This window comes from Amphibalanus amphitrite, unplaced genomic scaffold (assembly GCF_019059575.1).
Source record: "Amphibalanus amphitrite isolate SeventyFive unplaced genomic scaffold, NRLGWU_Aamphi_draft 000484F_arrow, whole genome shotgun sequence".
NCBI classification, from domain to species: Eukaryota; Metazoa; Arthropoda; class Thecostraca; order Balanomorpha; family Balanidae; genus Amphibalanus; species Amphibalanus amphitrite.
The window spans coordinates 56,137-68,994 of record NW_024881978.1 but is presented as its reverse complement, the minus strand read 5'-3'; the positions used below and the strand labels follow the sequence as shown (position 1 = coordinate 68,994).

The 12,858-nt window shown below is 49.9% G+C and overlaps 1 protein-coding gene across 3 annotated transcripts in view; it reads left to right on the top strand.

Moving 5' to 3' along the window:
• The window catches only part of LOC122392395 (vacuolar protein sorting-associated protein 13A-like), a 57,925-nt gene that overhangs the window by 38,544 nt on the left and 6,523 nt on the right, over window positions 1-12,858 (top strand). For 2 of the 3 annotated variants that reach the window (XM_043387209.1, XM_043387208.1), the window contains exons 43-60: window positions 102-262; window positions 2,549-2,793; window positions 4,585-4,596; window positions 5,515-5,626; window positions 5,917-6,150; window positions 6,486-6,710; window positions 7,025-7,212; window positions 7,542-7,695; window positions 7,980-8,105; window positions 8,463-8,609; window positions 8,881-9,003; window positions 9,164-9,349; window positions 9,985-10,170; window positions 10,526-10,696; window positions 11,107-11,241; window positions 11,764-11,915; window positions 12,039-12,207; window positions 12,453-12,652. In XM_043387209.1, coding sequence (XP_043243144.1) covers window positions 102-262; window positions 2,549-2,793; window positions 4,585-4,596; window positions 5,515-5,626; window positions 5,917-6,150; window positions 6,486-6,710; window positions 7,025-7,212; window positions 7,542-7,695; window positions 7,980-8,105; window positions 8,463-8,609; window positions 8,881-9,003; window positions 9,164-9,349; window positions 9,985-10,170; window positions 10,526-10,696; window positions 11,107-11,241; window positions 11,764-11,915; window positions 12,039-12,207; window positions 12,453-12,652 — 2,926 coding nt within the window. The remainder of the gene's footprint in view (window positions 1-101; window positions 263-2,548; window positions 2,794-4,584; window positions 4,597-5,514; window positions 5,627-5,916; window positions 6,151-6,485; window positions 6,711-7,024; window positions 7,213-7,541; window positions 7,696-7,979; window positions 8,106-8,462; window positions 8,610-8,880; window positions 9,004-9,163; window positions 9,350-9,984; window positions 10,171-10,525; window positions 10,697-11,106; window positions 11,242-11,763; window positions 11,916-12,038; window positions 12,208-12,452; window positions 12,653-12,858) is intronic. The other variant, XM_043387210.1, reaches the window with a different exon arrangement.

Below are 12,858 nucleotides of genomic sequence, written 5' to 3'. Positions count from 1 at the left end.
CTATCGTGTGTATGTGTCCCTATTCTGGCTTTGAATAATGTTGTCGCTTGTCAGTTCCACCTTTCCCTGGTATGTAACGCTCTACCTGTCTGTTGGTGCAGACTTTGAGCCGACGCTGGCGCTGCTTCCCTCCCGCTCCCTGCGTCGATTGGTGGCGCTGCGGCGACGGGCGGCTGATGGAACCGTCACCACCTACCAGGCTCTGATGGAGCTCACCGCGCGGGGTCAGCACAAGAGCGTGCGGCTTACTTCACCACTGCAGGTTGGCGTGGGGAAGGGCACGGCCAGTGGGCTGGGTAGGGAGAAAGGGATGTCTATAGGGCTGGGAGTACATTGTTCAACTGCAGCTGTGTTGTTTTATAAGCATTGTTGGCCGATTGCGGTTCGTCCGGAAAAGCTGTGGCATGTGGCGGTTTGTCTGTACGCGAACGGGCCGAGCCACTAACACCGTCAACGTACTTTTGTCAAATATATGTTTTCAAATATAACCTTATGTTCAATGATTGCGAAATGCAAAAGGTTCCAAAATTAATTACAAAATGAATATATTTCGGACACTGTCCTTCTTCAGTTCAGAATTGCAAATTAAATCATTTTGTCACAACAGCGCCAGAATATGTCGATAACAGCTAAGTTAGGAAGTCTCACATTGGCAAATTCTCGCGCAAAATAGACAACCATCTTACAGTTGAAATGTTCACAAGGTACCCTTTCATATAAATATAATACATGTGTGTCCACAATTTACACATTAATTCATCCCTATCATCTATCAATCACTAGACCACAGCATCTAGTCGTCTATTCAACCATCGAGCCATGCAATCCGTCAAACATCCAACCATCCATGTACTCACACATCACTCAGCTATAGATAATTAGACAATCAAGTCATCAAAGGCCACCATCTTACATCAAAGAGCATAAGTACCGTACCATTAAACCATTCATACAAACCTCGAAACAATACTCAATCGTTCAATCATTCATGTTCATCCATACATTCATACATTCATTCATTCATTCATTCATTCATTCACTCATTCAATCATTCATTCATTCATACAATCATCCAATTATTCAGTCCTTCATTCATTCATTCATTTTCTCACACACCATTCATCAATATGGTTGAATATAAAAGCCACTTGTCATCAATACACACATGATCAGTGAATCAGTGGCAAAGGCATCAGAACAGAAGACGTTACAATAGCGAAGTTGTAAATGCTAGAGTACTACAGGACAGGATCAGTTCCTCATTTCTTTCCCTTGGGCGTTACCCTTTAAATGATGGCCCAGGCCGCTATGTTGCTGTTTAGAGCTGGGCGAATCTGTTTGATCCAAAGAGACTCCGCTATTTTCCTGCCTCTACTGTCATCGCATGCCTGCAGAATCTTTGCCCTTACATTATGGGGTCCCGGCCGACACTGGGGATGCTGTGTTCGGAAATGCTCGCCCCACGGGGAGTCATTCCGCTTGTTTTTAGCATCTCGCAAATGTTCGTTGTAGCGGAGGCGCACCGAACGTCCCGTCTCACCAACATAACTCTGGTTACACAGTTATGCTGGTCTCTTTGGATCAAACAGATTCGCCCAGCTCTAAACAGCAACATAGCGGCCTGGGCCATCATTTAAAGGGTAACGCCCAAGGGAAAGAAATGAGGAACTGATCCTGTCCTGTAGTACTCTAGCATTTACAACGTCGCTATTGTAAAGTCTTCTGTTCTGATGCCTTTGCCACTGATTCACTGATCATGTGTGTATTGATGACAAGTGGCTTTTATATTCAACCATATTGATGAATGGTGTGTGAGAAAATGAATGAATGAATGAAGGATTGAATAATTGGATGATTGTATGAATGAATGAATGATTGAATGAGTGAATGAATGAATGAATGAATGAATGAATGTATGAATGTATGGATGAACATGAATGATTGAACGATTGAGTATTGTTTCGAGGTTTGTATGAATGGTTTAATGGTACGGTACTTATGCTCTTTGATGTAAGATGGTGGCCTTTGATGACTTGATTGTCTAATTATCTATAGCTGAGTGATGTGTGAGTACATGGATGGTTGGATGTTTGACGGATTGCATGGTTCGATGGTTGAATAGACGACTAGATGCTGTGGTCTAGTGATTGATAGATGATAGGGATGAATTAATGTGTAAATTGTGGACACACATGTATTATATTTATATGAAAGGGTACCTTGTGAACATTTCAACTGTAAGATGGTTGTCTATTTTGCGCGAGAATTTGCCAATGTGAGACTTCCTAACTTAGCTGTTATCGACATATTCTGGCGCTGTTGTGACAAAATGATTTAATTTGCAATTCTGAACTGAAGAAGGACAGTGTCCGAAATATATTCATTTTGTAATTAATTTTGGAACCTTTTGCATTTCGCAATCATTGAACATAAGGTTATATTTGAAAACATATATATGTCATAATGCTGTTCATACAAGTACTTCGCCATTTACTTACTTTTGTCAAACTCGCTTCCCTGAACCTCACGTTCGGCGCACCGTCCCCAGGTGACGAACGGTCTCTCGGCGCCCGTGTCGCTGCTGTTCCACCGCGCCGAGCTGGCCGGCGCGCTGGGTCTGGTCGAGGAGGCCGAGGAGGCGGCCCTGGCTCTGTCGGACGGAGACCGGCGCCGCCACCCGAACCCGTTCGGGTCGCTGGCGGAGCTGCGCGTCCTCCAGCCGGGGGAGACGGCGGCCGTGCCGCTGCTAGTGGCCTACCACTGCCGGCTGCTGGTTCAGCCCGTCGGTACCAGGTCAGTGGGGAGGGCACAAGGTGTGTGCGGGGGGGGGGGGGAAGCTACGGTCAGTGAGAACAGCTGTAGTTAGTGGGATTACCAGGAATTAGTTTGGCGTACTGATATAGTTGCAACCTGCTGATAAATTAAATGTCTTATTATACGAGGGGGTATCGAAAAGTTCTGATCATCACCACGAATGAGATGTGATAGAAATTTGATTTTTTTACATGATGTTCATTGCTCCTTTACAAGTCACCACACACGATCGCAAACTTATTGCATCGTTTCTTGAGCTGCCTCAGGCGGTCATTGTAGGACCTTCGCACTGTCCCGTAAATCACTGCTCCACCTCATCAATGACGTCATTTCTGTCCTTAAATCACCGGCCATACTGTGGATTCTTTATCTCCCGTAACAATCAAGAGTCAGTTAATACCCGGTCAGGTGAATTTCTTAGATGCGGTAGGATTTAATGTCCACATCATGTTCTTTCTTCAATCGCAGCTCAGGACGAATGGGCGCGAGCGCTGTCGGTGCGGATAAAACATCTTTCTTTGGCTTTTTTGCGGCGATTCTGCTTGAGGCCATCTCGCAGCTTCTTCAAAAGTGTGCAGTGGTGCTTGCTTATCATTATCCGACCATCATCAAGACAGTCGGTACTGACTATCCTGCGCCAGATCCAGAACACTGATAGCATTGACCTTCCATATCGGCTTCTGCATCTTCGCCTTTTAAGAAGGACATATGTGCCGTGCTTAAATTTCTTGATCATCTTTTTGTCTCTGGATCATGCACATAGACCCAGCATTCGTCACAAGTCATCAAATTATCGAAGATGTCTTCAATTTCCTAAAAAAGGCCTAGTTTTGATTTCGAAGGGCCAAGACGCATTTTTCTCTTGAACAAAGTAGGCACACGAACTTCTAAGCGGGCTGACTCCTTTATCGTCTGTAGTTCTTCGCTGATAATATTTTCAGGCACTGCCAGCATTGAGACCTTTCTGTTGCAAAATCATCTGAAAGGTCACACGACGATCTGTAAGGATGAGGTCCTCCACTTCCTTCACAGTCACCACTTTGTCAGTCACTGGTAGCCACTCACTTCTTGACTCCCCTGCAAGGGCCGTGCAACCAAGTTGAAAATTATTTCTTCATTTTCGGTAAGTGCATGAGATGGGCTTTCCTCGCCATAAACTGATTCCACGTTCTTGATGTATTTTCTCAGTGTGATACCGTTTCAAATGCATTAGTTGGATGACGGTTCGGTCCTCAATGGGCCCAATACTCATCTTTTTTACTTCTAAGTCTCTCCTACATAAGATAAAACCACTTCTCAGGATTCTCTTTGCGGGAACATTGTTCTTAAGAGCCAAATATAATACCAACCAAAAATAATCAAGATCAGTCTACATCTTCTATGTGATGATCAGAACTTTCCGATACCCCCTCGTATTTCTAGTACATTTCGACATTTCCTACCCAAAAGATTCACTTCCGTAAGATCCTTTTTCTACATATCACCGCCTGGTAGGACGCACACAATTTTGGGACAGTAGAGGCATAGGGGACCCGGAGGCATGTCTTCTTTTAATCGTACCCCTCTGCACATATTCATCCTTTATAACCGTCATTTTCCTGCATGTGTGCACCATGAGCACCTTGTAATGAACAGGTGCCACTTAGCTAGTGATTTCTCATTTCACCATCTGACGATCACCCCTGTTCATGCAAGCATGTGTTTCTCCGTCGTTCTGATCTACCCTTGTGTACTATCAGAATCTATTCCATGCTATCCCTGTGTTTTCAGCCCCCTAGATCGGTGAGCTGCCGGCACCACTGGACGGTAGTTCCGGTTCGGTCGTCAGTTCGGCTCAGTATCGTCGAGAACCTCAGACTTTTCTCAGTTCTCTTTCTGCTGTCGCTTTCCAAGCATGCTGCCTTTCCTGCTCTCTATGATTGTGGAAACAGTTTCTATCTGGGCGTTATAAAGGGAACATATGTATCTTGGCCTAGCATAATTAATTACTGTTTCGATAAAATAAAGAAAGGTAACCTCTTTGCTGTTCAATGTTGAAAATTGCTTATGGAACGTGCTTTGGAGGTGAGTAGAAATGTTACGAAAAAAAAAAATACGGCAGGTCTTCAAGTACACTCGCTACTACGGCTGGCGCATTCGCTATGATAGTAGGTACAATTGCCTATACAATTGCGATGCTTCGGCTACATCGTACATGCTTTTTATGTCGCATAATGTATTGTTCAGTGGGTAGCAGAGAATAACGCCTTTGCGCAGCGAGCTGTACAGGAACACAGCGAGGGCGTCTTCCCGAGCGTCTCTGTGCGGAATGTTTCCAGGTGTGAGAAGGCTACGGGCATCTTTCAGCTTTGCCTTTCAGCAATCTTCTGGCTTCGCAATGTCTCGTTTGTTGTGCGAAGTCGGTGTTGTGGTTTGCGTATGCGTGCAATGAGTGTTGTTTAGCGAGTTTTGATATTCTAAATAAAGTTACATCTGCTCCAAGATTAGATAAGTTGCCAGATTAGTTGGTTGCTAATTCGCGATATTAGTGGTTCTCAATGTCATATATCGATTGCTGTTCCCTCTAGGCTTTTTTATATATCATCGAAAACGTATTCCTCCGTCATACGATTTCCAGTAATCGCACCCATCTCGTTGGCTCCCAGCGTATCACCCCTGTGTTGATGTTTGTCTCACGCCACCGGTCTCCCGTTCCTTCAGACACGACATCAGCGAGGGCGCCATCTGGTGGAAGGATCTGGTGAAGAAGCCGGGGCCGCACTTCCTGCGCTGTGAGCCCAGCTCGGGACACGGCTTCAGGGTCGTCTCCCAGGTCAGCCTGCGTTCACATTCTCCCTCATTAATTTTTCCTGTTTTCTTCCTTTCATTATTCCCCTCCTTTTTCCTGTTGTTTAATCTTCATGACTCCATTCGTTTCACATAGAAATAAATTAATACTTCTATAATGTTAAAATGACGATGAATCATGCATGCTCCCCCAGTGAAACGGTGGTTGTTCTAGCTTTAAACGATATCTATTACTCGACAGCAATCTCCTCCCCCCCCCCCCACTTAAAGCTCTTGCCCCCCCCCCCAGCTGACAGTCCCCTCCCCCTCCCCCAGCTGACGGTGTCCCGTCCCTCTCCGGACGAACTGTACGGCACGGCCGCCGGCCCGGAGCCGGACTCCCCCGGTGAGCGCGGTATGCCCGTGATGACCGTCCGCCTGCAGCCGGCCGTGGTGGTCCACAATCACCTCCCGACGGCCGCGCTGCTCGGAGAGTACGGCGTGCCGGCCGGCGGCGTCCTCAGACTCACGTCCATGGACCCCACTCATAAACAGGAGGTGCCTCTGCAGGTACGTAGAACTAGTGGAATGCATTTTTAATCTTTTACACGTTCGGTTAACATCAACATCAGCTGCTTAGTGCTTAGTGCTTATTCTTACTGATATTAGATCAGACTGTGAATTTTGTTTGGAGCGTAGAAATTATTTGGATCTGCAGCACAGAAGTGGCTCATTCTGATAATTGAGTCTGCTTTACATGCTGTTGTTACTTGTTGGCAACGCGAAACCCACGTTTCTAGGCTATACTTCATTCTTTAATCAATGCCCATTTTACCTGACTGCAAAGATTTGCCGATATCTTTATTGATCTCCGATGACTGACATTCCCCCTCTCCCCACGCCAGCTGCCCGGCTACCGCGGCACCCGCTGGAAGGGTAAGCTGGAGCTGTCGGAGAAGCTGCGCACGGGTGCCACGGCCACGCTGACGGCCGAGCCGGCAGAGCCACCTGGCGACGGCTGCGGGAAGCTGACGCTGGAGCTGCGCCGGCCCGACCCGGCCATGCTGGAGTTCTACATCAGTGTGCCCTACTGGCTGGTCAACAAGACCGGCCTGCCGCTCCAGGTCAAGGTCGGTGGACGGATGGGGCTGACCGGTGATGATCGCTTGTCTGTGGCTGATTCTAATGAAATGGAATATGACATTTAATTGCGCTTTATGTCTAATTAAGTCCTTTTTTGCCGAGCGGGTCTGGTTGTTTCATGTTGGTATGCATTCTGTTTCGCATATCTCGCTCTTACCTGCTAAACGCTAACACTCAAAATGTCGTCTCCAACCGCTGTGGAAAGTTCCCAAGTTTATCAGTCTTTCCTTGATCAGTTTTCCTTGATCCATCTGTTAGTCAGTCACATTCTCATCACCCACCACCCCTCTGACCTCCGCAGTGTTCGTCTGGCTCGTCCTCGTGCGAGCTGGTGCCCTCGGAGGAGCCGGTGCTGTTCCGTCCCCGCGGCTCCTCCAAACTGAAGCTGAGCGCCCAGCAGTCCTCGTGGAGTCCTCCGTTCAGCGTTAGTGCAGTGGAGACGGCCGGACTGGTGGTGTGCAGGGACAAGGAGCGACACACGCGGTACAGGTTCGTGGGAGGTGTGGGAGGGGTTGGGTGGGCGGAGGTCGGTAGATGTGGGCAGGTGGGGTTGGCAAATGGTATAACACGATTGACGTTTGGAAGATTGGGAAAATGGCAATTAACGTGTGCATAGATAACATGATTCATAATATCTACGCTTGCGAAAAATCCATTAGGCTGCTTTGTTGCAAAGATACTGTTTAAATGCTGCCGGAGAAAAGAGCATGCTTGGAAGAGTTGAACAAGGCAATGATGTGTGGTGCCCGATGTTCAGCCCAGCCCCGTCCTTCTGCACCGGTCGTGCGTCTGCCCTAACACCGTTCTCCCGTCGTCAGGATCCTGATGTCGGTGTCTTTATCACATCTGCACCCGACCAAGATCATCACGTTCAAGCCGTACTTTGTGCTGCAGAACAACACCCGTCACCACCTGCTCTTTATGGAGGAGAACGAGTCGGCGGACCTGTGGCTAGACATCGCCCCCAGACAGGTTAGAGCAGAGAGGGGATGGGTGGTGATAAAGCAACTTGATGGTATGGGCCCAAATAGCCAACTTGTGAAAGGCTTAGATATAAGATGGAGTTCAGTTGCAAAGAGTCAAAGCTGGCGCCCATACAAGCCGGTTGCGTCATTCGAGCTTCTTATTTTGGTTGCTAATGCTACGAATATTATAGGTCCACTTGTGTCCATCTCCCGTTTTATCCAAGAGATCACCGTCCAGTGTCTTGCCGCTGTGCCGTCAGTTCTATCGAGCTGTGTTGTGCGCGTTTCTAGGTGACGCCATTCTGGCCGGCAACCAACAGCCTTCGTCTGAGCATCAAATACCGCGACTCCCGGGTGACGTCACAGTGGTTTTCCATCAGCAGTCCGCACCAGACCACGCTGAGGATGGCCGGCGGGGTGAGTACCTCATAGTGACGTCGTACTCTGCAGGAGGGCGATGAATGTTGGCCGTGCTGAATGTTGACTTCTGACTCGTCCTCTGACCCCCCAGTATGGTCTGGTCGTAGAGGTGAGTTGTGACCTCTCCATTTCCCTCCCCCAGTCGGGTCAGGTGGTGGGAGTGACCTACAACGACGTACGCTGGCCTCTGACCTGACCTTTGACCCCGCAGTCGGGTCTGGTGGTAGAGGTGACCTACAGGGACACATACCGGCCTCTGACCTGACCTGTGACCTCCCTGAAGTCGGGTCTGGTGATTGCGATGATCTACCTTGTTCTATGCTGACCTCTGACCTGACCTTTGACCTCCGGCAGTCGGGTCTGGTGGTGGAGGTGACGGGCGGCGTCGAGACGCCGTTCCTGGTCTGTTTCGAGCCGTACACGGCCGGTGACGCGCCCGTCCGACTGGAGAACCTCTGTGACGACCTGTTCCTCAAGTTCCACCAGCAGTCGTCGGGACAGGTGAGGGCGCGGCGCGCCACGAGAAGGGACGCTGATAGGGGAAGGAGGGCGGCGTGAGGGAGTAAGGCTAATGTTCATGATAAGTTCAATGAACATATCCTACCTACCCACATCTACCGACCTCCACCCACCCTCACACTTATAGTATCGATTGATGTCGAATTGTCGACCATGTCATACGTAGTCGCCTGGCTATGTATGTGGAGTGTGACTGTCGGCGTAAAGGGCTCTGGAAGGACCATTTATGACCACAGTGACCTGATGCTGCCAGGTGATGCTGCTCGGCCCGTACCAGTCGATGCTGTACACGTGGGAGGACCCGACAGCCGAGAGGCAGCTCCTCTGGAACGCCTACAACAGCAAAGCTGTGGACATCCCTGCAATGATTGAGAAGGTAACTACATAAAACAGGCTGTTTAACTTCGTATAAGGACTTTCTTGTTGCCTTTTACTTCGCTTTACGCAGCACGGGTATTTTCATTTTACGAGCCAGCTTCTCAACACCTACTCGATCTTTAGTCATCAGTCATCACGTTCTGTTCGTGCTTTCCCAGGACGGTTTCGGCGAGGCGCAGCTGACGCTGCACTCGGTGCGCGAGAGCCGACTGGCGCGGCTCTCCTCGCGTCTGAAGAAGTCGCTCAACAGCAGCTCTCGTCTGTCCCTGGGCGGCAGCAGTACAGATGACAGTGACACAGAGACCAGTGAGCAGGCCACCACAGCTGAGGCGGCTCAGAGACAGGTGAGCGCGCGAGGCGAGGAGAGGTCACTGAGTCGTCTCGGGCTTGACTCCCTTCGGAGGCCCCGGGGTTTTTGGGTCCTTTTTTCTTTCTTGTTTTCTTTTCCATCCTCAGGATGCTGAAATCCTTCTCCACGCCGCAACCCCCCTCCGGGCTGGACAGGCACCTTTATCTCATGCGGGCTGCTCCCTTGGAGCGGCACGCTGCTCACGAGGGAGCGCATCCCGTAGCCGGGTGCAGAGAGTGCTGGGGGGGGGGGGATGGGGGCTGGTCGGCGTCTCTCAGCCCCAGCGACTCTCTAGGGTGCCTGCCCAGACCAATGTCTCCCCCTAATTCCTACCATCCTCTCGGCTCTGAAATGGTGTTGTCAGACCGAAAGGGCCTAACAGTTAACACAACAACAAAAAAGGGTCAGCGTTGATAAGGTTCCAAGTAGCAGTCTGGATAGTCGGTGGTAGCCGATCTACTGGATGAGTCCTGCATGACTTTTCAGGGTCAGGGTCAGGATTTTCCTTACCGTGGATAATGGTACGTTTCCTATTGGTACGGTGGCAACGCGAACCATACGGTTAAATTCCTGGATTACAGTGAGTTGGGTGTCATCCGCCACTGACCTACCCTCTCCCCTCGGTTACAGCTGCTGCGTCCCCGCACCCGGCGGGACCGCACAGCCGTGTTCTGGGTGAGCTACATGAGCGGCGCGCAGCGGGCGCTGCTGTTCACGCAGGATGAGCGGCAGGCCGTGCGGCTCCGACGACAGGTCGACGGCGAGAGGGCCAAGGTGGAGCTGTTCGTCTCACTGCGAGCCGCCGGACTATCACTGGTGAGACTTGGGATAGTCTTGTTTGGAGTATTAGGAATGGAACACTGCAGCTTTGTTTGTTTGTTGTCGACTCGGGAGGCAAAGACTTGGTGTGCCCTTGGGAGTTAACATTGGCTTTCATATAATTACGTACAAAATTGCACAGATATAGCAAAAGGCAATGCGTGGACTGAATATAGGCCAGATATTGCATATGCAGATTCGAGATTGATGTGCCGTTCTCTGGTTAACCAACTTTTTAAATTGTTTTGATCGACTAGGGTGGTTGTGTTGTCAAACCACGCTACCCTCAAGAGTCGACTCGCTATCATCTTCGCACCTTCCTAACCCGGTCCTAACCCGTTCGTCCCTCCAGGTGACGGCCGGCCGTCAGGAGCTGTTGTACGCCAGCGTCCGCTCAGCGCCGGCCGCCTGGCACGTCTGTGTCCACGACGACTGGAAGCCGCTTAACCTGGAGATGAGCGCCTGGATCGAGGACAAGTTCTCCAACGACCGCGCCAAGGCCAACATGAAGGAGTACATCGAGGTAGGGAGAGATATTTGGCCAAACACCAGTGAGAGAAATGTTTGGCTGGAAGTGCTTGTGTCCCGAGCTCTTTAAATCGGTTGCTTGAGGTGGCACAGCAACGCAGCGGTAGCTGGAAAGCCACCGCCAGGGCTCTTTGGTCTACCTACGTCATATCAAATTTGTGCTCTTGGTACAATTATTTTATTTTGGGTTGATAGATCGTGCAGCTATCTGCTATATTTTTCATTCGAAACATCGACATTTTGCTTAAATTTGTGATATCTCGTTTTTTTTCTCTCTCTCAGATATGATGCATAAAACGTTTAGGGGACTTCACCGATGTCAATACAATGCTGCACTTGATCTCCGACTACGCCGCTGCTCCTGAGAGCCAAAACTGAGCCGTTAATTTGTGTCCGTGTTCTCAGGTGGACCTGGCCAAGATGCAGATGACGCGTCCGTTCTACGGTCAGCTGCGGCGGTCCCAGCGGCCGGCCGTGTGGCTGCACCACCGGCGATCCAAGACGCTGCGATACGTCCTGCTCAGGATTCACCGGCCTCAGGTATGTTCGTGGACGGGGAAGGATGATAGTGTGATCGCAGGTGTAGTGCTGGGTTAGATGATGCTGCATCGCCAGCTGTGCCTTGGTGACGTGTGATGGTATTCCGGAAAACCTTTGTAGCTTGGTCTATAACCGACGTTACGTGGGATGTTTTCAGCTGTGTTCTGACGGTGCTCTGAGATTAGCTCTTGTATCCGTGTGGATTGATTGGTACTTGCGGGCTCTGTCTTTCGGGCATTCATTGCACTGATCGTTTCTGCATTTCCCCTAGGTGGACTGTCGGATCGCTGGTTCGGTGTTCCCGGTGGTTCTCTGACGGTCTGTGTTCTGGAGCGTTCTGACCTTCTATGTGTTTCCCTCTAGGTGGGCTGTCAGATTCCTGGCTCGGTGTTCCCGGTGGCGCTCTGACTGTGTGTGTTCCGGAGAGTGCTCTGACTTTCCCTGTGTTCCCTCTAGGTGGACTGTCAGATCCCCGGCTCGGTGTTCCCGGTGGCGCTCTGACTGTCCCTGTGCTCCCTCTAGGTGGACTGCCAGATTCCCGGCTCGGTGTTCCCGGTGGTGCTCCACCGCGTGGCCCCGCCGCGGCGCGTGGTCGAGAAGCTCGGTGTTCCTCCGTTCCTGGAGGCGTGTGTCCTGATCAGGGACGCCACCGAAAACGCCCCGCTCAACATCAGGCAAGTGTGTCTGATAATGCGATATTTATGCATCAATGCAACCTGGCATTGGTTATCAGTACTTCATAGTAAACAGTCTGACTACTCCAACCCGTGTCTCTGATACCTTTTTCTTTCCCGCAGACATCTGAAGGTTCTGGTGCAGGAGTTCTCTCTGGAGGTGGACAAGGGTCTGCTGGTGTCCCTGTTCGACCTGGTGATGCCGCTTCTGCCGCCTCCCCCGTCCAGTCAGATTGGACTCGTCCAGGACCTATCGGCCGCACATCAGCCGCTGGTGCCGGTCAAACCCAAGGTGGGGTTAAATTGGGTGCTAATTTACGGGTGACGAATGATCGTTACTTTAGTGCTCGGTTATGTGAGTATCATTGCATTTGATTGGCTTCTTTGGCTGTCGTAATTGTTCATCAGGAATATAAATCAAAAACAACGATCAATGCATATCATTAGGACGCTGTGTAGTGTATTTTTGTCGTTCCTAAGCTCATACTATGACTAGCCTCATTTACCAACTTAAACAAATTTTTCCACCCCCGACAGGCGCTGACTCGTATGGAGCGGGCGCTGATCGAGTTCGTGCACCTGTCGCCGATCAAATTGTCGTTCTCGTTCTCGCCGCGAGGGGCGCCACTGGCGGGCGGCCCGGCCGCCGAGGAGGCCGCCTGGAAGAGGGATCTACTCGGCTTCCTGGCAGAGAGCATTGGAGCACCCGTGACCGAGGTCACCGACGCTGAGCTCAAGTAAGGGTCTTTGAAGTAGCTGAGTACTTTGGAATATAACTATCCCATGTATTCAATTTACATTTTGCAGTGAATGTGTCTTTTAGGGCCTTAATTTTGTCTTTAGGGAAGACGGTGATCGGCTTTTTAAATTGTATTGAAATTGTGACAAATATTCTTTTTAAAAAAATGTGCCGTTCTTTGGTCATTTGTTATTGTTTTCGTAT